General features: G+C 44.1%; 1 protein-coding gene across 2 annotated transcripts in view; it reads left to right on the top strand.

Annotated features, from left to right (window-relative positions):
* LOC121562560 (tubby protein homolog) overlaps nt 1–21,167 on the top strand; it is a 112,858-nt gene that overhangs the window by 63,862 nt on the left and 27,829 nt on the right. Inside the window, exons 1-2 of one of the 2 annotated variants that reach the window (XM_045215946.1) lie at nt 3,391–3,849; nt 16,382–16,433. In XM_045215946.1, the coding sequence (XP_045071881.1) occupies nt 3,812–3,849; nt 16,382–16,433 (90 nt within the window). In that variant the 5' untranslated portion in view covers nt 3,391–3,811. Of the gene's footprint in view, nt 1–3,390; nt 3,850–16,381; nt 16,434–21,167 lie in introns of those variants that run through there. The other variant, XM_045215945.1, reaches the window with a different exon arrangement.

A 21,167-nucleotide genomic window follows, 5' to 3' on the forward strand; every position in this document is an offset into this window, starting at 1 on the left:
AACAGTGTGGCTCCTCTCCTCCAGCACTAAGCTCTGCAGCTGTGCATCACACTGACTGTCTGACTGGACCAGATATTTGAAGAGACCATGCACATTTTACCCAGAGCAGAATTTTCAAAGGGAATCACATCAGCAAGGGTCCAGTGCACAGGACCATTCTCACAATCACTGATCCTGCCATCCTCCAGTTCCCACAGTGCCTCTGGACAAGCCTCTCACAAAGGTCTGTTTTGGAACAATCTAATTGCTCTGGGTAGTTTATAGTGTTAGTGCTTCAATGATATAACCATGATATGAGACAGTGCCTGAAATGTTTCTCATTGAATTGATGCTGTCCAGGGCTTGTTGGACATTTACTGCAGTATATTACATTTCTGTCCTTGGTCATGTGAAAGTGTAGTTGAGGGTAAACAGGGAGCGAGGGCAAGTCTGGGAGCAGAGGCACAGTGAGAATGATGATGATGATGATGATGATGATGTGAGAGCTAGCAGGGAGGGAGAGCAGGGAGGGAGAGCAGGGAGGGAGAGCAGGGAGGGAGTTAGCTCAGGGAAGGAGGGAGATCAGGTAGGGAGGGCGAGCGGGGAGGGAGATCGGGGAGGGAGATCAGGGAGGGGGGAGAGAGGGCGAGTGGGGGGGGAGGCGAGCGGGGGAGGAGGGAAATTGGGGAGTGCGAGCAGGGGGAAGGGAGATTGGGGGGAGAGCGGGGAGGTAGGGCGATCGGGGAGGGAGGGCGAGAGGGGGGAAGGAGGGAGAGCGGGGGAGGTAGGGCGAGCGGGGGGAAGGAGGCGAGCGGGGAGGTAGGGGAGCGGGGGGAGTCTGGTAGTGGAGGCACAGTGAGGATGATGATGGAACTAAAGGGGCCCCCTGCTGTCTGTCTTCTTCCTGACCAGATCAGCCCCAACTTCAAAGGGCTCCCCCTCTGGCACCAGCCTGCTGTGCTTACACCTGCTCTGTGAAGACGAGAGAAGAGTAACTCGTCTGTCTGTGCTCTCAGACATCACACACTAATAAAGTACAGCACTCACTCTGGTGGACTGATGTTTGTAATATCAGGGCTTACTATGACAGTGAAGTCCCACTTTACTGTCATGCATTTAGAAATGTCTTCACAGTGTTTTATCGCTGTGCTGTAGATGGCTTAGTCTATGTTTAGTGTTGAAGTACAGTCCGATGGTGCAGACAGACTATTATGGCTGAGCTTGATGATGATAATGATGATAACTGTGAGGATGGTGATGGTAGTGGTCATGAAGATTTAGCTTATTTTCTACGAGCCAGTACGTTAGAGGCACCTTTTATTAGTGCTGTTGCCTAGCGAGAGTTGTCATATGGAGCAGCCAAGCCCTCAGAAGATCAGAGTATGTGGATCTCACACTATACAGTATAGGAGGGACAGAAAATGTTGAACTTACTTAGTATCCCTGCACATTGTAAATATGGTTCTGTTATGATGCTGGTCCTAACTCCCACAGGGCCCTGGCTTTCTCTGGATCGGCTTATTTTACTGAATTTGTTTTACCATGACTGTAATTTACCTCCATTTATATTTCTGCTGAAACCTGGGTGTGTTGCCAGTCAGTTCTGTGTTTCCCAGTACAGCAGCATACCAATGAACAGTAGCCTACGGATCAGTGATCCCTGTCATTGAGGCATACCGTAAATAATTGAGAGAAAATGCTGAAGCGCCCTCAATACTGCTTGCACTGCCTCTGATGTGTTAATCTGTCACATGACTCCAATGACATTTATTTGACTAGCATTGTGTGCTATCGTGAATAATGCAGTGAAAAAGAAAGCTGTATATCATGCCATAACTTGTGTGCACAGTATCTGTATCAAAATAACAGTCTCATCAGCACCGCTCTGACCTTGTCGGCGAAAATACATGCATGTTCCCCCAAGTATCACACATGCCTCAGCATATCCCTAAGATGGTGTGTTCTGTCCAGTGTGTATTTGTGTGTTGAGTGGTTCAGCAAAAGGTCTGTCAGCAGTGCTGAATATCAGAATCAATGGCCAGGTTCACTGAACACACACTAAATCAAAGTGACTGAATGTGACCGTGATAGAGATGAGTAGGAAAGAGCACAACATCCCCATGATGAAATACAGTTAAAACACTTCGTGCCTGGGGATGTTGTGGTGAAAATACAGTTTATGGAAGGCCATTTTGAACCATATAAAACTGGACGTTGGTCCTTATATCTCATAGCGTGTTCTCTATTTTATTAACCTTATCCCCAGGCTCAATTGCTACTGCATGCGTATAGATATACACTGAGTGTACAAAACATTAAGAATACCTTCCTAATATATGAGTTGCACCCCCCCTCCCCCTTTTGCCCTCAGAACAGCCTCAATTCGTCGGGGCATGGACTCTACAAAGTGTCATAAGTGTTCCACAGGGATGCTTTCCCATGTTGACTCCTATTTTTCCCACAGTTGTGTCTAGTTGGCTGGATGTCCTTTGGGTGGTGGACCATTCTTGATTCACACGGGAAACACCCAGCAGCGTTGCAGTTCTTGACACAAATCGGTGGGCCTGGCACCTACAACCATACCCCATTCAAAGGCACTTAAATGTTTTGTCTTGCGCATTCACCCTCTGAATGACACACAAACACAATCATAACATTCACCTGGTCAGTCTATGTCAAGGAAATGGCAGGTGTTCTTAATGTTTTGTACACTCCGTATAGGTTTGCCAGAGAGAGCAGGCTGGTGGACCAGATTAATATTTGATATATTCTATTTGGAAATTGAATGTTTATTAAACACAACTGATGCATTTTTGATTGCATTTTTTTTAAATATATTTTTTTGATTGCTGATTAAGCCAACATGGAATTGCATCAATAAGCAGTTTTAAGGGAAATATATTTGATTGATTTAATGTAATAACCATCAGAACACACCAGGGGTGGGTGGGTGGGGGTGTGGGGGGGCAGCAGGTGTGTGTGTGTGTGTGTGTGTGAGAGAGGGAGACTGAGGCAGTCATCACAGACAGACAGTGTGTCTTTGTCCGGAGCATGTTAAATGACTATTACCACTACTCCGTACAGTCATATGTTAATGACCTTCACTCTCAGAGAATGAATAAATCATGTCTCAGAAAACACATCTGAGTCCATGCTTTAGCAGCTAGGTGTGTGTGTGTGCTTGTGTGTGTGTGTGTGTGTGTGTGCTTGTGTGTGTGGGGGAGGAAAGACCGGACGGGAACACTACGGCTGAAACATTAAAGCAGCAAGACAAAAGAGAATCTCTGGTACCTGTTTCCTCCGCCTCGAGGCTTGCTGCTCGATTCCCGCTCTAACTGATGCTCACAGAGAGATAGTGTGAGAGAGCCAGAGTGTGAGGGATAGAGAGAGCGATAGAGAGGTGGAGGAGAGAAGTGAGAGAGCGCTGAGAGCGGGAGTGGGAGCAGAGCAGGGTGTGAGCGAGAGAGAGAGCACGAGAACCAGAGAGAACGCGCACATGAAGGACAGGAGGCTGAGAGAAGGGGGTTGTTTTATGTGTGCTGCTCATGTGCATGACTGAGGAGCCTTCCTGCCTGGATCGTTAGTCATCTCCAGCCCCAGAGCTGGGCTATGTGCTTCATAGGCTGTACTGACTGAGGAACACAGGGACAGACAGACAGGGAGAGGCTGGGAGACTTTGAGAGCTCTGTGCAGAGGATGCGCTGGCTGTGTGGGCTCTGTTGCCGTGATCGCTGTAGCCAGACCCCTCAGCTGCCTCTGCCTCGCTCGGCTGCTGTCGCAGGCCCCCCCTTAGCCCAGCACTCGGAGGACAGCAGCAGTCAGTGGTAGAGAGATGAGCTCCAAGCACTCTTCCGACTGGATCCCCTACAGGTACAGTACAGTATAGTCCTCTGGGTGCTAGTTAAGGCTCCACAGACCACAAGAGAAGGGAGTGTGAATAGCTATGCATGTTCCAGCACTATTAAGGATAGAGAGAATGAAGGATAACACCTGGGTGCATGCATGGAAGTTTAGATGGTTGACATCTTCGCTAAGCCCCGCCTCAGAATTTGGTGCAACCAATCGCAGTGCTCCAATGGATAGCAACTCTCCACGAGTCCGACACCTTTGTCAAGCTCACGTTTATTTTGAAACACATGAAAGCCAGTGAGGGCAGTGGGAAAAACGGAGAGTTTTCTTTAAAATATAAATTGGTTAAATAATTGAACAGTGAACAAGGGGTAGTACTAGCTACTGTAATTCCTGATATGCAGAGCCTCTTGATGGAGTATTTTTCGAATCTGAAATGATTTGTTTGCTTGCTCAGCTGGTTAGCTGTCTCAGTCTCATTGACCACAAAACGTTGCTAACGCTAACTAGCTAGCCACTTAATATAACTTGTTTTCTCTAAATGTATGTTAGATAGCTAAGTTAGCCATGTTGTTAATACAACTCCCATCTGCTGTCGACATCGGGATACAATTTGAGAGCACTAGCTAGTTTAGCTCCAAAAGTGAGCTGCATCCCAATATGGCGTCCAGAGTATGGGCGAGTGGGTGTGTCGAAAGGAAAGTAGTGGGCGTGTGGAAAGGAGTGGGTGTGTCAAAAGCGCTCTGCTATAGGTTAGACCGTTTTGATTGAGTGTTGTATGTATTTATTATTATTATTATTGTATTTTTTTTCGCAGCTACCTCACATTGAGCTACCGTACCGCCAGAGGATGAACCTGAGTCGTATTTCACTGTTAGTTTTACACAAATAATTGTACATTTTCAGTTATAAAACTGATGATTGTTTATTTTTGATTAAAAGTATTGATGATGGTTGTACTGTTGCTTCATGCATTGTATGTGTGTACTTACTGTGACTTTCACCCTGATATTGGCTACTAGGTAGCTTCTTCCTATGCTGTTGCCGGGCAGTAGTGCTTGTCAAGTGGGAGCGAAGGGCACAGTGTCCTGGTGTTGTTGCCGTTCATGCCCTCCCCATTGAGAAGTAGACTGTATGTACTGTATGTATCTAGATGGTTATCAATATTAGTTATTTATTGTGTAGGCTGCTATCCTACTTGAAATAAAATAATGTGAGAGAAAAACATTTCCACGTTAGCTACCGCCGGCGGTTATCGACTCGTCGTGCAGCCCAATCAGACACGCAAAACGGTCTTGAGTGGGAGGACGGCTCAAAATAATGGCCGTAATGGAGTGAATGGAATAGTATCTAACATATGGTTTTCCATTCACTCCATTACACTCCATTCCAGCCATTATTATGAGCCGTCCTTCCCTCAGCAGCCTCCACTGGTATGTATGTGTGTGGGTTTTCTGTTGGAGTGTCAATCTAGTGTGTGTTAGTGTATGTGTGTATATGGTGTGTATATATAGTCTAGTGAGTGTGCGTAGGGTAAGTGCAAAATGGAGTCAGTGCAGTTCGGGTGCCATTGATTGGCTATTTAGCACTCTTATGGCTTGGGGTAGAAGCTGTCTAGGAGCCTGTTGATCTGAGAGCCGATGCTCCGGTACCGTTTGCCGGACGGTAGCAGAGTGAACAGTCTATGGCTTGGGTGGCTGGAGTCTTTTTCAGGCCTTCCCTCTGACACCGCCTGATATAGAAGTCCTGGATGGCAGGGAGCTCGGCACAAGTGATGTACTGGGCTGTCAGCACCACCTTCTGTAGCGCTTTGCGGTGCATTTGCCATATCAAGCGGTGATGCAGCCAGTCAAGATGCTCTCAATGGTGCAGCTGTAGAACTTTTTGAGATCCGAGGGCCCATGCCAAATCTTTTCAGCCTCCTGAGGGGGATGTGGCGCTGCCGTGCCCTCTTCACTACTGTGCGTGTGTGTGTGTGGACCATGTTAAGTCCTTAGTGATGTGGACGCCAAGGACCCTGAAGCTCTCCACCCACTCCACAACAGCCCCATCGATGTGGATAGGGGCATTCTCTCCCCTCTTTCTCCTATAGTCCATGATCAGCTCCTTAACCTTACTGACGTTGAGGGAGAGGTGGTTGTCCCTGGCACCACACTGCTAAATCAATGACATCCTCCCTGTAGGATGACTCGTCGTGTCATCAGCAAACTTGATGATGGTGTTGGAGTCGTACGTGGCCACACAGTCATGGATGAACAGGGAGTACTAAGCACACACCCCTGAGGTGGGTGATTAGGAAGGGACTAAGCACACACCCCTTAGAGGCCCCTGTGTTGAGTGTCAGCATGGCAGAGCTGTTGTTGCCTACCCTCACCACCTGGGGCCGGCCCATCAGGAAGTCCAGTTGCAGAGGGAGGGGTGCAGTCCCAGAGTCCCTAGCTTGGTCATGAGCTTGGAGGGGACTATGGTGTTGAAAGCTGATCTGTAGTCTATGAACATCATTCTTACATAGTTATTTCCCCTGTTGTTCAGGTGGCAGAGGGCAGTGTGAAGTGCAATTGAGATTGCGTCATCTGTGGATCTGTTGGGGCGGTATGCAAATTGGAGTGGGTCTAGGGTGTCTGGGCTGATGGTGTTGATGTTTGTCATGACCAGCCTTTCAAAGCACTTCATAATTACAGATGTGAGTGCTACAGGGCAATAGTAATTTAGGCAGGTTACCTTGGAGCTCTTAGGAACAGGGACAATGGTGGTCAGCTTGAAACATAGGTATTACAGACTGGGTCAGGGAGAGATTGGAAATGGCTGTGAAGACACTTGCCCAGCTGGTCTGTGCATGCTTTGAGAACGTGCCCTGGTATTCTGTGATTGTTACCTGTTTAAACGTTTCGCTCAGATTGGCCACGGAGAGCGAGATCACACAGTCATCCGGAAAAACAGGGGGTTTCATGCAAGGTACAGTTTTATATTCCTCGATGCAAGCATAAAAGGCATTTACCTCATATGGGAGTTCTGCATCGCTGGGCAACTCATGGCTGGGTTTCCCTTTGTAATCCGTTGTCGTCTGCGAGCATGTTTGATGTCTCGTCGGAGGTCGTAGTGGGTTTTCTTGTATGCGTCCATGTCCTGTTCCTTGTAAGTGGTAGGTCTAGCCTTTAGCCCAGCGCAGATATTGTCTGTAATCCATGGTTTTTGGTTTGGATGCGTTCTTATAGTCACTGTGGGGATGACATGCTCTATGCACTTATTGATGAAGCCTGTGACTGTTGTGGTAAACTTCTCAATGCTATCAGATTGATTGCATTCATGCTTGCACCATGCAATCAGTTATCAGTTATTTTCCTTCTCTATGCTGCCTGTAGCATGATACATTTTTCTGCGGGCAAATGATAGACTGTTGGTGGTCGGAGGAGTGGGTATTAATCCTGCTTTAGAATTCATTGAGGCCAGGCGGGCCAGCAGGTCAAACGAACTACTAAAATGAACGAGTCACTTGAAGAAACGAATCATGACTCTCGAGTCAAGTAAAAAGAGTAGTTCAAATAAAACAAATCATTCGCAAACTGCAAATCACTAGCCTCAAGATGAATGATTTTGACCACTAGAAAGTTTTGGTTCGCTCCCGCTCGCCACTATTTTGGTTCAGTGCAGTTAGAAAGCACTACTTGCACAACCGGTGTATAAAATGAAAAGGCACCTGCAAAATAAAATTGTTTATCTATTTTGTTGTGCTGTTACATTTGTATCGTTGTTTCATGTCCGATGGTGTTGGTCCAATGATGTTGTTACATATCATTTGAGCGGCGTGCAACATGAGCAAATTCATTGTATCATTTCACCACGGGTGGGATTTTAAGGTAAGGGGGCGTGATGTTTGAGTCACAGGGTTGGCAGGGTTTCAGACCTGTCAATTCATTATTGGGGGTGGGATTTTCAGGGAAGGGGGTAGATTAGTAATCTAGTCATTAAAATACTTTTTCAATATAATTAATTGTGGCTAAACCTAAGAAAAATAGTTGTGTATTCCCGCTGTTAAGAAACAGTGTAGAATTGCAGGAAAATTGTTTTTAAAATGCCACACCCCTCCCTCCCAAGCTTTTGCACCCCCACTTTCAGACAAAGTCAGGCGCCCATGTCAATGTGTAGTTCATACATGAGTAGAATTAGTGTCTTACCTCAATTAGCCACAAAATCCTTAGTTTGAAAGCAACTGTTTTTCTATAACCTGTGCTGCGCCATTTCCAATACATGTTCCCGCATGTGGGTCAGCCCCCTAGAAATTCGAGTTTTATCCAATAAGCTTCACCCCCATTGCCATTTGAGTGACAGCTAGTAAGATGCAAATGCAGTAGAGCGAGAGAGAGAGCAATGCCGTGGAGCACATATCTGCACGTGTGACATAGTATGCCATTTTTGGGGACCACTTTTGGCTCGTGAGCAGTGGTGGCCGCTGATTTGGCTGAATATCCGGGTGCGGGGTGGTTGGAGTTGTCAACAAACAGCATGACAGAAATATGATGCCAAGTCTTTGAGAAGATATATAAAACGATCTGTGCATTTTAACCACAGCATAAATACACCTATTTAACTTTTGCATGACAAAAACCGAATGACCACTGCTGCAAATGCTGCCACTGTTTTGAACAGATTAGAATATACTATTTAGAATGAGCAGCCAGCTCACAAATGTACACCAAGGAGAACTAAACAAGCATGCAGATGCAATAAGTGAAAACACATTATCTAACTGGGGATAGCTAGCTAACATAATGTCACAAAGCATGAAGTGCTAGCCAGTTAACTTTCTTATTATTATTATAATACAACATTTTAACCCCTTTTTCTCCCCAATTTCATGATATCCAATTGCGATCCAGTCTCATCGCTGCAACTCCCCAACGGGCTAGGGAGATGTGACGGTTGAGTCATGCGTCCTCCAAACCGCGCTTCTTAACACCCGCCTGCACCAATGTGTTGGAGGAAACACCGTTCAACTGACAACCGAGGTCAGCCTGCAGGCGCCCGGCCCACCACAAGGAGTCGCTAGTGCAAAGTAAAGCCCCCCCGGTCAAAACCCTCCCCTAACCCGGACAATGCTGGGCCAATTATGCGCCGCCCTATGGGACTCCCGGTCACGGCCGGTTGTGACACAGCCTGGGATAGAACCCGGGTCTGTAGTGACGACTCTGTGATACACACTTAGACCGCTGCGCCACTCGGGAGTCCAGCCAGCTAACTTTCATTCGGAAATAACTTAATATTTCCAAATTAGTCCAATATTAGTATAGCAAGACTTTAGCTAGCTAGCTGCTTATCAAAGGTAATTTGACAAAAAAATCGACCAAGCTATTTCTTAATGTTTCTCAAAATTACTATAGATGGCTAATTAATTTGATCATGCTCTGTGATACACCCAGTTTTATGCTGTTTTAGTCCACACAACATGTCGCCCTGTCACCATCTACAGTAGAACCTGATGAACACCATGGGGGGGAAACAATTAAATTGGCCAGCCACCGTCATGCCTTTTTGTCCTCCCAGATCCGCGATGAGAAGGTTCTAGCTAGTGTATCCCTCTGTCCTTCGACTCTTGTTGGATGTAGATGTCTGGTTTATCAGGTCCCAGCCTCTAATGACTGTTATGACTATTCATTTACAAGTGAATTACACTTAGCTTTTTTCTTTAGCGCCATCTGTACCTGATAGAGCAGATCTAGTCTCACGTGTGGAAGTAAGCTGTCTGGCGCAAGAGACTCATTGACTAGAGGGAGACTAGAGCAGACCCAGAAGTTTTGACTGAGCGCACATTTGAGCGACCCCAGGACAGTCCATTTACTTTGTGCTGTTATAATTTATGCTATGAAATCCTGCGGTTTCATTAGGGGCAGTTCCCCCTCATAGCAAATAGCTGGCAAAACAATCCAAGCAATGTTCGCACGGCCTATGCTCCCAAGGAGCTGCTGGCAGTCACTGAGGGGCAGAGGAGTAAGTAACTGAACAACTTGTTTTAAACAATATGTTTTTGAAACAGGAAAATATACACATTAACTGCACTTTTATGAGCATTTAAAACATAATCCATGAATGATTTATATATATATATATATATATATTTTTTTACTTTTGGGGGGGGGGGCGTGCCGCCACTGCTCGTGAGCGCTACTTTCAGAACTACTGGCTAAAAGTATACAAGTGTACCTGAGAATCTCTTTAATTCAGAGCCATTCAGTGGCTAGCCACACTATAAACATAATTTTACCAGGTTCCTGTGAAGCAATTGTAATGACAATCCACCACAACATACCCGAGAGTTTCCTGATTAGCAAAGGGTAGTAGTCTGTGTTTAATTTCATTGTGTATTAAAAACACAGTTTGAGATCATTGTGAGTGGATTTCGCCAGTGGTTAGAAGGGGGAATTGGGCTTCCTTGTCTGAGGTTGCAACAGTAACCAAGGGGGGCGGGGCTTAGCGAAGGGTCAATTGTGGTCATTGGTGTGTGGTAGTATCTAATTGATGTTGCTTTGGTTTTGTATTTCAAGAATGATGAAAGCCTCACTGTATCTCTTAGTGCTTTATAATAACTGTAGTAGATATGACTGGTTATTCATGTGAAATGATTTTTGACCTGTCTTTATAGTGTATTTATTGACCGACTTTTTTAATAACATAACTGAAGTACACATCTAATTCCAATGTTGTGTAGGCTACTGTATAATTGGTGAGTCGTAAAGTTTAGCAGTCTTCTGCTCATATGAAAATCTATTTAGGGAATATATGTCACCGTTTTACTGTAATCCAATTACATGGGGATTTTCTCATGCAGAATCTGGTGTAATAGAATCTATAAAAAGCTCTGCTCATTTCCCCCAAAGTGTATTTTCTCCACTACTACCACCTTGGGAAGCAGTAGCCTTTGCTTTGCTCTGTGTGACCCCTGCATGTCTCTCCCCATACATTGGTAATGCATTCTGCTGATTATAGGCATTCTCGTGTCACAATCTGCCCTGAATGGTTAATGTAAGTGTTATTTATCAGTTAGCTTCTTTCTGGGTGAAATAAAGACTTATGGCTGCTCTCAATGGCATTACTACTGCTGCTGTTGCTACTGCTGCTGCTGTTGCCTCCAAGAGAAGCCCGATTGCCATGGTTGCACTGCTTCCTCTGCTCCCATTGGCTCCTCGTTGCTATAAGTTACGGAGCTGGCTTGCCATGAATCTCATTGAAAGATTGCGTCAGGAGAGCTGGCCTCCTATGATGGAGCAATAAAGGTAGTGATAGATCTGTGTGTACGTACACGTACTAATGTTGCTGCTTCTAAGAATCAGGTAATGCACGCACACACACAGACACACACACCAACATCAAACACACCCACCTGAGTTTCCTGAATTTGGATTTGGCAGGGTCTAGGGTTCTTAAACCCACTTATTAGGGGCTTTTTTCATCTGCGAGGAAGAGCAACCATATAGATTGTTTCAATATATGAGCCTACCAGGAACAGTAGTTCCAAATATCTGTTCTCATTTCAGTCAATCTAGGGAACTAATCCGTTCCTTTCATGAAATAAAATCTCCTCATAGAAAATAATAATTGAAAATGAAATGTAATTTCCTTTTGTATCCTTAGGCGTGCTCTTTTTGCGGTATAGTTTATTGTTAAGCGTTTTCATTGTTAAGTGCTCTATGACAAATTACTTTGTGAAGAGAACTCTTCAAAACATTTTTTTAAATATGTTTGCTATATTAAGATGTGATTCCGATGATAAGAGTGATATAGCAGTAGTCAGTGACATTAGTAGTGTAGATAATAAAGGTGATGTGGTAGGCCTAAGTGTTAAAGGTAACAGACAGGATGACATATTAGGTGACGCACTGTCGTCTTTAATAACTGTCCTCAGGGACAAGATCCCTTAAACAGCACAGTACACTGACATGCTTAGGCTCAGGCACTACCACGGAGTCACTTTGCTTACATGTGGGAGGATGATCGGGGATGGGAGGGGAGCTGAGTGGGGAGAAGAGTGTAGTCCCGTGTAGCTCAGTTGGTAGAGCATGGCGTTTGCAACGCCAGGGTTGTGGGTTCGTTTCCCACGGGGGACCAGTATGAAAAACAAAAAATTTATGCACTCACTAACTGTAGGTCGCTCTGGATAAGAGTGTCTGCTAAATGACTAAAATGTCAATGTAAGAGTGGAAGGTGGAACAGGATGTTCCTCTCAACTTGGAGGCCTGGCCAGCCCGTCATGGATGGGTTCTCAGAGCATTAAGCAGTTCCTCCCATCAGATGGAGCCTGCCTGGTGTCTTCCATGAAACATTTATGTATGGGGCCTGGTGAGGCCGGGCGAGGCAAGGGGAGGTGAGTTGGGGACTCAGCTGCACCTCTGTGGCCTCTCATTAATCCCCTGTAAGCCAGCCCTGAGCCAGCCCAGTCTATCAGACTCACTCTGGCTCCAGCAGGTCACAGCCAAACACACACAGCACTGCCAGGGAGGGACGCCAGGCTACTTATACTGTTCCTACTGTACACAGAAGCTAACAATTACATACAGTACCAGTCAAAAGTTTGGACACACCTACTCATTCAAGTGTTTTTCTTGATTTTTTACTATTTTCTACATTGTAGAATAATAGTGAAGACATCGAAACTATGAAATAACACATATGGAATCATGTAGTAACCAAAAAAGTGTTAAACAAATCAAAATATATTTTATATTTGAGATTCTTCAAAGTAGCCACCCTTTGCCTTGACGACAGCTTTGCACACTCTTGGCATTCTCTCAACCAGCTTCATGAGGAATGCTTTTCCAACAGTCTTGGAGGAGTTCCCACATGTCGGCTGCTTTTCCTTCACTCTGCGGTCCAACTCATCCCAAACCATCTCAATTGGGTTGAGGTCGGGTGATTGTGGAGGCCAGGTCATCTGATGCAGCACTCCATCACTCTCTTTCTTGGTAAAATAGCCCTTACACAGCCTGCATTGTCCTGACAGTGTCACCAGCAAAGCACCTTCACACCTCCTCCTCCATGCTTCACGGTGGGAACCGCACATGCGGTGATCATCCGTTCACATACTCTGCGTCTCACAAAGACACAGCGGTTGGAACCAAAAAACTCCAATTTGGACTCATCAGATCAAAGGACAGATTTCCACCGGTCTAATGTCCATTGCTCGTGTTTCTAGGCCCAAGCAAGTCTCTTCTTATTATTGGTGTCCTTTAGTAGTGGTTTCTTTGCAGCAATTCAACCATGAAGGCCTGATTCACACATTTTACATTTACGTCATTTAGCAGACGCTCTTATCCAGAGCGACTTACAGGAGCAATTAGGGTTAAGTGCCTTGCTCAAGGGCACATCGACAGATTTTTCACCTAGTCAGCTCGGGGATTAGAACCAGCGACCTTTCGGTTACTGGCACAACGCTCTTAACCACTAAGCTACCTGCCGCCCCACAGTCTCCTCTGAACAGTTGATGTTAAGATGTGTCTGTTACTTGAACTCTGTGAAGCATTTATTTGGGCTGCAATTTCTGAGGCTGGTAAATCTAATGAATTTATTCTCTGCAGCAGAGGTAACTCTGGGTCTTCCTTTCCTGTGGCGGTCCTCATGAGAGCCAGATCATCATAGCACTTGATGGTTTTTGCGACTGCACTTTCAAAGTTCTTGAAATGTTCTGTATTAACTGACCTTCATGTCTTAAAGTAGTGATGGGCTGTCATTTCTCTTTACATATTTGAGCTGTTCTTACCATAATATGGACTTGGTCTTTTACCAAATAGGGCTATCTTCTGTATACATCTTCTGTGATTCTTCTTGAGCCACTCCTTTGTTGCCTTGGCCATGTGTTTTGGGTCATTGTCATGCTGGAATACCCATCCACGACCCATTTTCAATGCCCTGGCTGAGGGAAGGAGGTTCTCACCCAAGATTTGACGGTACATGGCCCCGTCCATCGTCCCTTTGATGCAGTGAAGTTGTCCTGTCCCCTTAGCAGAAAAACACCCCCAAAGCATAATGTTTCCACCTCCATGTTTGACGGTGGGGATGGTGTTCTTGGGGTCATAGGCAGCATTCCTCCTCCTCCAAACACGGCGAGTTGAGTTGATGCCAAAGAGCTCCATTTTGGTCTCATCTGACCACAACACTTTCACCCAGTTCTCCTCTGAATCATTCAGATGTTCATTGGCAAACTTCAGACGGGCCTGTATATGTACTTTCTTTAGCAGGGGGACCTTGCGGGCACTGCAGGATTTCAGTCCTTCACGGCGTAGTGTGTTACCAATTGTTTTCTTGGTGACTATGGTCCCAGCTGCCTTGAGATCATTGACAAGATCCTCCTGTGTAGTTCTGGGCTGATTCCTCGCCGTTCTCATGATCATTGCAAATCCACGAGGTGAGATCTTGCATGGAGCCCCAGGCCGAGCGAGATTGACAGTGACTTTATGTTTCTTCCATTTGCGAATAATCACATCAACTGTTGTCACCTTCTCACCAAGCTGCTTGGCGATGGTCTTGTAGCCCATTCCAGCCTTGTGTAGGTCTACAATCTTGTCCCTGACATCCTTGGAGAGCTCTTTGGTCTTGGCCATGGTGGAGAGTTTGGAATCTGATTGATTGATTGATTGCTTCTGTGGACAGGTCTTTTATACAGGTAACAAGCTGAGATTTGGAGCACTCCCTTTAAGAGTGTGCTCCTAATCTCAGCTCGTTACCTGTATAAAAGACACCTGGGAGCCAGAAATCTTTCTGATTGAGAGGGGGTCAAATACCTATTTCCCTCATTATAATGCAAATCATTTTATAAAAAATGTTACATGCGTTTTTCTAGATTTTTGTTTTGTTATTCTGTCTCTCACTGTTCAAATAAACCTACCATTAAAATTATAGACTGATCATTTCTTTGTCAGTGGGCAAACGTACAAAATCAGCAGGGGATCAAATACTTTTTTTCCTCACTGTACACAGGCTTTTTGAATATAGTGCAAGTGCTTGCACAACAATCATACATCACCAATTTCTATGAAAATGTTTGATATTTAAACCGAGGAAAAAACAGCATAAATTGCATGAAGGACTTGGCAACAGAAATTGTGGAATTGGCATGATTTCAGAGAAATGCCATTGAAAACCTGTACTATATTGAGTGTATTAGACAAGAGTGTATCAGGGAAAAAGATGTCCCTGTTTTACTATGTAAAACGTAATGTAAGGCATTTTAACTAATTGTTTTTCTTTACGACGACAACCCTCATTGATTATTCATGTGATGCTGGCAGACAGCACAACATTATAACTATATTCTGTGGAGGGAACATGAAAATAGAATATCTGCTAAGACATCCCTCTGCACTGCAGGTAAAACACATAAAACACTCACTGGGAACTTCACCAGCGCTGTGTTCCCAATAGGGATAGCATTAATGCATCAATGTTGGGGGGGTCAATGGGTTCTATTCAGACTACGTTGTTATTGACATCAATGGTGGCGGGCGGGGGTGGGTGGGGGCGACAAGGGTGGAGGGGTCTAATGCACATTCTAGCTTACCACTGATGCATATCAATTAGCATGTCTTCTCTACCGTAATGCGATAGGTAGTTGACCCTCATTGTAACAGCTCTGTTTAAGTCATTATCTGCCTGTCTAAAACACATTCACACACTTGATTGCTGACTGTCGCTAGTGAGTGGTTTTCTGTGTGTGTTTCAGAAAGGGAGATGTACTGTGTATGTGGCACACACACACACACACACACACACACACACACATAATATTGACCCCCCCGGTTCTGCTCCATCTACCCCCCCAGCTGAAACACTGTTCCCCTTCCCCTGACCTTCAGTCTCTTATTGTCTTTAATTAAGAACCCTTTAGTTTAAATGGTCTGGGCAATCAGGGAGTGTGTCATGACTGATTTAGAGGTTGCATGTGTTTCGGGGTGGGAGGGATGGGAAAGACGGCGACTGGCTGAGACAGAGTGTTCCTTACAATTGCCTTTTATAGTCCTATCACACAGGATAAAGACATTTGATCAACGTCCAATTGTGATTATGATTAGAATTGTCCCTAGCACTTCATATCCATGCTGTTTTTACTGATCTCTGTATGATGTCATTCTACAGATTTTGTAATTTAATCGTAAAAGTTATGTGTCTCTCCCTAGAGAACATATCGGAGGCAACATGACATGTCACTCCCAATAACTATTTTCTCTCCTCCAGTGACAGACACTGCATTTTCAAGGGATCACCTGCTGTTTTCTGCATCACAGGAAAGCTGCATGAGAGAGATTAATGTATCACCATTTCTCATTATTTCCAAGTGGTTGGTTCTCGCAGTGTATCAAACAAGAGGAAACTAATGTTTTTCCTATCTGGAGTGTATGGGTCTGTTCTGTAGAAAGTCAAAAAAATGGAAAGTGCTTTTGTTTTAACCATCTCTCTCTCTTTGTCTCTCTCTCTCTTTGTTTCTCTCTCTCTCTTTGTTTCTCTCTCTCTCTCTCTCTCTCTCTCTCTCTCTCTCTCTCTCTCTCTCTCTCTCTCTCTCTCTCTGCAGTACCTTGGACGATGAGGGCAGCAACCTCCGCCAACAGAAGCTAGACAGACAGGTAGGTCTCCCATGTCCCTGTACTGTACCAGAGCAGCTCAGCCACTTCCTGATATGAACCTCCTCTGTTGTTCCTTGGCTGGTAGAGGAGACTGTACTGGAACTAGAAAGTTCACACACCTGGTTGTCCTGGTAGAAAATAATTCAATCTCTGATTATTAGGCAGGGATGAAAGCCAGCATAAATTGCACCCATCAACCACTCACCCACCCTGAAGACAGCTAAAGCTAATCTGGCTAATTTTTTTTAGGAGATGCCATCAGTGTTATACTTAAGCAATAAGGCCCGAGGTGGTGTGATATATGGCCAATATACCACGACACAACGCAGAGTCATTAGCCGTGGTATATTGGCCAAATACCACAAACCCCTGAGGTGCCTTAATGAAATTATAAACTGGTTACCAACGTAATTAGAACAATAAAAAGTAAATTTTTGTCATACCTGTGGTATACGGTCTCGTATACCACGGCTTTCAGCCAATCAGCATTCAGGGCTCAAACCACCCAGTTTATAATGTGTGATAATGAGCTATCAGAAGTGTATTATGCCGATCAGCCTTTTGTGTCACTTCTGTGCTGTTTTGCTGTCCATGCTACATGATAAAGATGTTTAGCAAAGTGTTATCTCAGACATGACCAGCGTAGAAAATGGCGTCGACAGCGGTGACACTCTCAAGAAACTCATCAATTACCATCTTTTCATCGGCCCTGTGTAATTCCATCAAGAAACTGGGTTACATCAGCAACCTCTCCCTACATGTTACATTTATTGCATTTCCTGAAATGTTGGAACAAATTGCAGGAGATTCTTTTCCAAATGATGATCTGAGGCTAATCACAGTGGATTAAAGGGATAGACAGAGGATTAGGGTTTACGGTACTACATTAACATAAACCAAATCAGCAGAGAGACTTTCAAGCATTTCAGATAACACTACACCACACTGCTTGGATTTAGCACAACTCATTCTGCAATACTTTCAGAGGATTCAAAGTCAGGAAATGGTTGGAGATGCTAATTGTAAAGTTAAGTGATCTGATAAACATGGGAGTAGTTTCAATGAACATCGCAAAACTTTCTCACCTATATGATGTGCAAGTGATGTCATCTCATTCTTCCGGGTCCTATTCCCTAATCTTTTGAATGGGTTTGATGATTATGTCATCAAATATGTGAAAACACAGATATACAGTGACAATTACAATTTTGTTGTTGTTTTGGCTCTGTACTCCAGCACTTTGGATTTGAAATGATACAATGACTGAGGTTAAACTGCAGACTGTCAGCTTTAATTTGAGGGTATTTTCATCCATATCGGGTGAACCGTTTAGAAGTTACAACACTTTTTGTACATTATTGGGACAAATTCACTTATGTGTGTATTAAAGTAGTAAAAAGTTAAGTATTTGGTCCCATTTTCATAGCACACAATGACTACGTCAAGTTTGTTGGATGCAGTTGCTGTTTGTTTTTGGTTGTGTCTCAGATTATTTTGTGCCCAATAGAAATGAATGGTAAATAATGTATTGTGTCATTTTGGAGTCACTTTTATTGTAAATAAGAATATAATATGTTTCTAAACACTTCTCCATGAATGTGGATGCTACCATGATTATGGATAATCCTGAATGAATCGTGAATAATGAATGATGAGTGAGAAAGTTACAGACGTCTGTAACTTTCTCATTCTTCATTATTCACGATTCATTCAGGACTAACCGTAATCATGGTAGCATACGCATTCATGTATATGGGACCAAATACCACATTTTGGACTACTTTAATACACGTATACAGTACCAGTCAAAAGTTTGGACACACCTACTCATTCCAGGGTTTTTCTTTATTTTTACTATTTTCTACATTGTAGAATTGACTGACCTTCATGTCTTAAAGTAATGATGGACTGTCATTTCTCTTTGCTTATTTGAGCTGTTCTTGCCATAGTATGGACTTGGTCTTTTACCAAATAGGGCTATCTTCTGTATACCAACCCTACCTTGTCACAACACAACTGATTGGCTCAAACGCATTAAGAAGGAAAGAAATTTCACAAATTAACTTTTAACAAGGCACACCTGTTAATTGAAATACATTTCCAGGTGACTACCTCATGAAGCTGGTTGAGAGAATGCCAAGAGTGTGCAAAGCTGTCATCAAGGCAAAGGGTGGCAACACTTTTTTGGTTACTACATGATTCCATATGTGTTATTTCATAGTTTTAATGTCTTCGCTATTATTCTACAATGTAGAAAATAGTAAAAATAAAGAAAATGAATGAGTAGGTGTGGCCAAACTTTTGACTGGTACTGTAAGTCAATTTGTCCCAATACTTTTGGTCCCCTAAAATGGGGGGACAATGTACAAAAAGTGATGTAATTTCTAAACAGTTCATCCGATATGGCTGCAAATACCCTCAAATTAAAGATGACAGTCTGCACTTTAACCTCATAGTCAATGTATCATTTTAAATCCAAAGTGCTGGAGTACAGAGCCAAAACAACAACAGAATTGTCACTGTCCCAATACTTTTGGAGCTCACTGTATATACAATTATATTTGTGTTTGTGGATTAATTTACGTCTGCCAGATGCCTTTATGAATTTTATTGCGCTGAAGACCATTACACTACGTTTTTCTACCCATTGAACACCATTCAAAAAGTTCAAAAACGGCTTCCTGGAATTCTACGCATCACTTTCATGCCGTATTGTGCTTAGGGCTGGCACAATTACTGTAAAACTGTGCAACCGACGGTTGTGGATGAAGACCATCATGAAAATAAAATAACCGTCCAAACCGTAAAAAAAATAAAAAAAATATTTTTGGGGGTGGAATGAACAGCTGACTGAAGATGCGACGGCTGGGCATTTGTAGCTTCACTACACGGAAACAGAATGTGAGCTTGCGAGATCAGGATGGTTCGTAAGAGGCTAACAAGCAAACAAGTCTTTGGTTGCCTAGGCAACACCCCTTCTGCAATACAGCAGCAGCACACATAGAAATAGAATGAATAGAACGGGCTTGGAACCTCTAACCCTCGTAAACTCATGGGTATACTCGCAATTCAAACTGTTACGGTGACCGTGGTCATTTGGCTGGCCAATTACTGTCATCCAAAATTCATGACCGTCACAGCCCTCATTGTGCTTCTGTTTTATCTGAGTATATTTGTCTGATTCTGTTGGACATGGACAGAAGTGTCTGGTCATGAGCCTGTGAAGTACATTAGCAGGTTGATGTGTTCAGATCAGATGAGTGTGTAAAGAGGACTGTCTGACTGTCTGTGTGTAAACCTGCTGTTTGGACAGTGACTGTTGTGTTGGAGTCAGAGTGAGGGCAGAGCAGCGCGGTAGTGGCCTGCTGGTATTCGCTCAGGGAGTTCCTGTTGGGTTCACACAGTGTGATGTTAGTGACAGAGGAGAGGAGACCGTATTATAGTCTGGACTAGGGGTCTGGTGTGCTGCAGACTGTTCTGTTTGTCGGTGTATCTCTCTGTAGATTCTCTGCAGAATTGACCAGGTCCCTCTTGCAAAACCATTTCTCATGTTACAGTAATGGGACATACTGGTCAAATTGATTTTGGTTGCACTGGTTTGAACCTTCAGTTTGAGGGTTTTTGTTATGTGGTTGTCGTTACTGTGAGTCTATTATCCATGAAACTCCCATGGCTTGGTCACTCAATAGCTGAGGACAGAATGACCATTATTGCTCAGCTGCTTTGCATATGAAGACAGAAGGATCTGAGGCTAAGAGGGGATTTCCACATAACGCAATAATTTGGATATCCACTCTAGCTTCTCCCTCATGTGGGTGCTAGCAAGCAGGCTAGGTAGTGCTAGGTATCAACAGCCAATCCAGTAGGGGCTGGAAGCTATAGTGAGCTTTGATTGGTCCATAGCGTCGCGATATCGCAGAGTATTTGCATAAAGTTCAGCTTTCCCCAACTCTGGTCCCGCCCTGTTCACGCTCCCTCGCCCATGCTCGCATCGCCCAACGTTCCCCCCGTCCACTTCACCTCCCTCCATTGAAAATGAATGGGGCTCCGTTGTTTCATCGCCCCCAATGTGTTATGTGGAAATGCATTGTAAGGTTGTTCAGCATGACATGTACAGGATGATCTCCATCATGTGTTCTTGCTATAGTAATTAAGGAGCCTGTGATTGCATCAATTTGACAAACACTGCAGACTGAAGGAAAGCTCAAACCAACCGTCCATCTGTTGTAACATACCACTTTTGCATTGTATTCTCAGAGTAGATATGTTTTAAAGGAATTGTTTGTTAAAGAACATAATATTAAATGTACTGCTTTTCCACAAAAGACTGAGAACATAAAAAAAAAATAGTATAGATATTCTGTGCAAAAGAAAGATAGACCCTTTCTCTGTTTACTGTAGCAAGTTGCATAACCAGTCCTGATGCTGTAACGATTTTGTTTTAGGTCCACAAGTTGGCACATGCGATGATGTTGGTTATTCACCTCACATGCTAATCAAATTGTGAATTTCTTGGTAACCTCCTGGCTGTACATGTACTGTCAGGCATTGTGCATGAGAGAAGGACAACATATTATTGGCGGAGAGAGAGGAGGGAGAGTAGGAAGAGGATAACTTATTGGTTGGTTATTTCACTGTACACTGACTGGTGATGTTTTGGACAGCCATGGAGCTGACATGTGCTCCTCCATGGTTCTTCCTGGTTAACTTAGTTCATGCCACCTCCTCCTCCTC

This window comes from Coregonus clupeaformis, unplaced genomic scaffold (assembly GCF_020615455.1).
Source record: "Coregonus clupeaformis isolate EN_2021a unplaced genomic scaffold, ASM2061545v1 scaf0562, whole genome shotgun sequence".
NCBI lineage: Eukaryota > Metazoa > Chordata > Actinopteri > Salmoniformes > Salmonidae > Coregonus > Coregonus clupeaformis.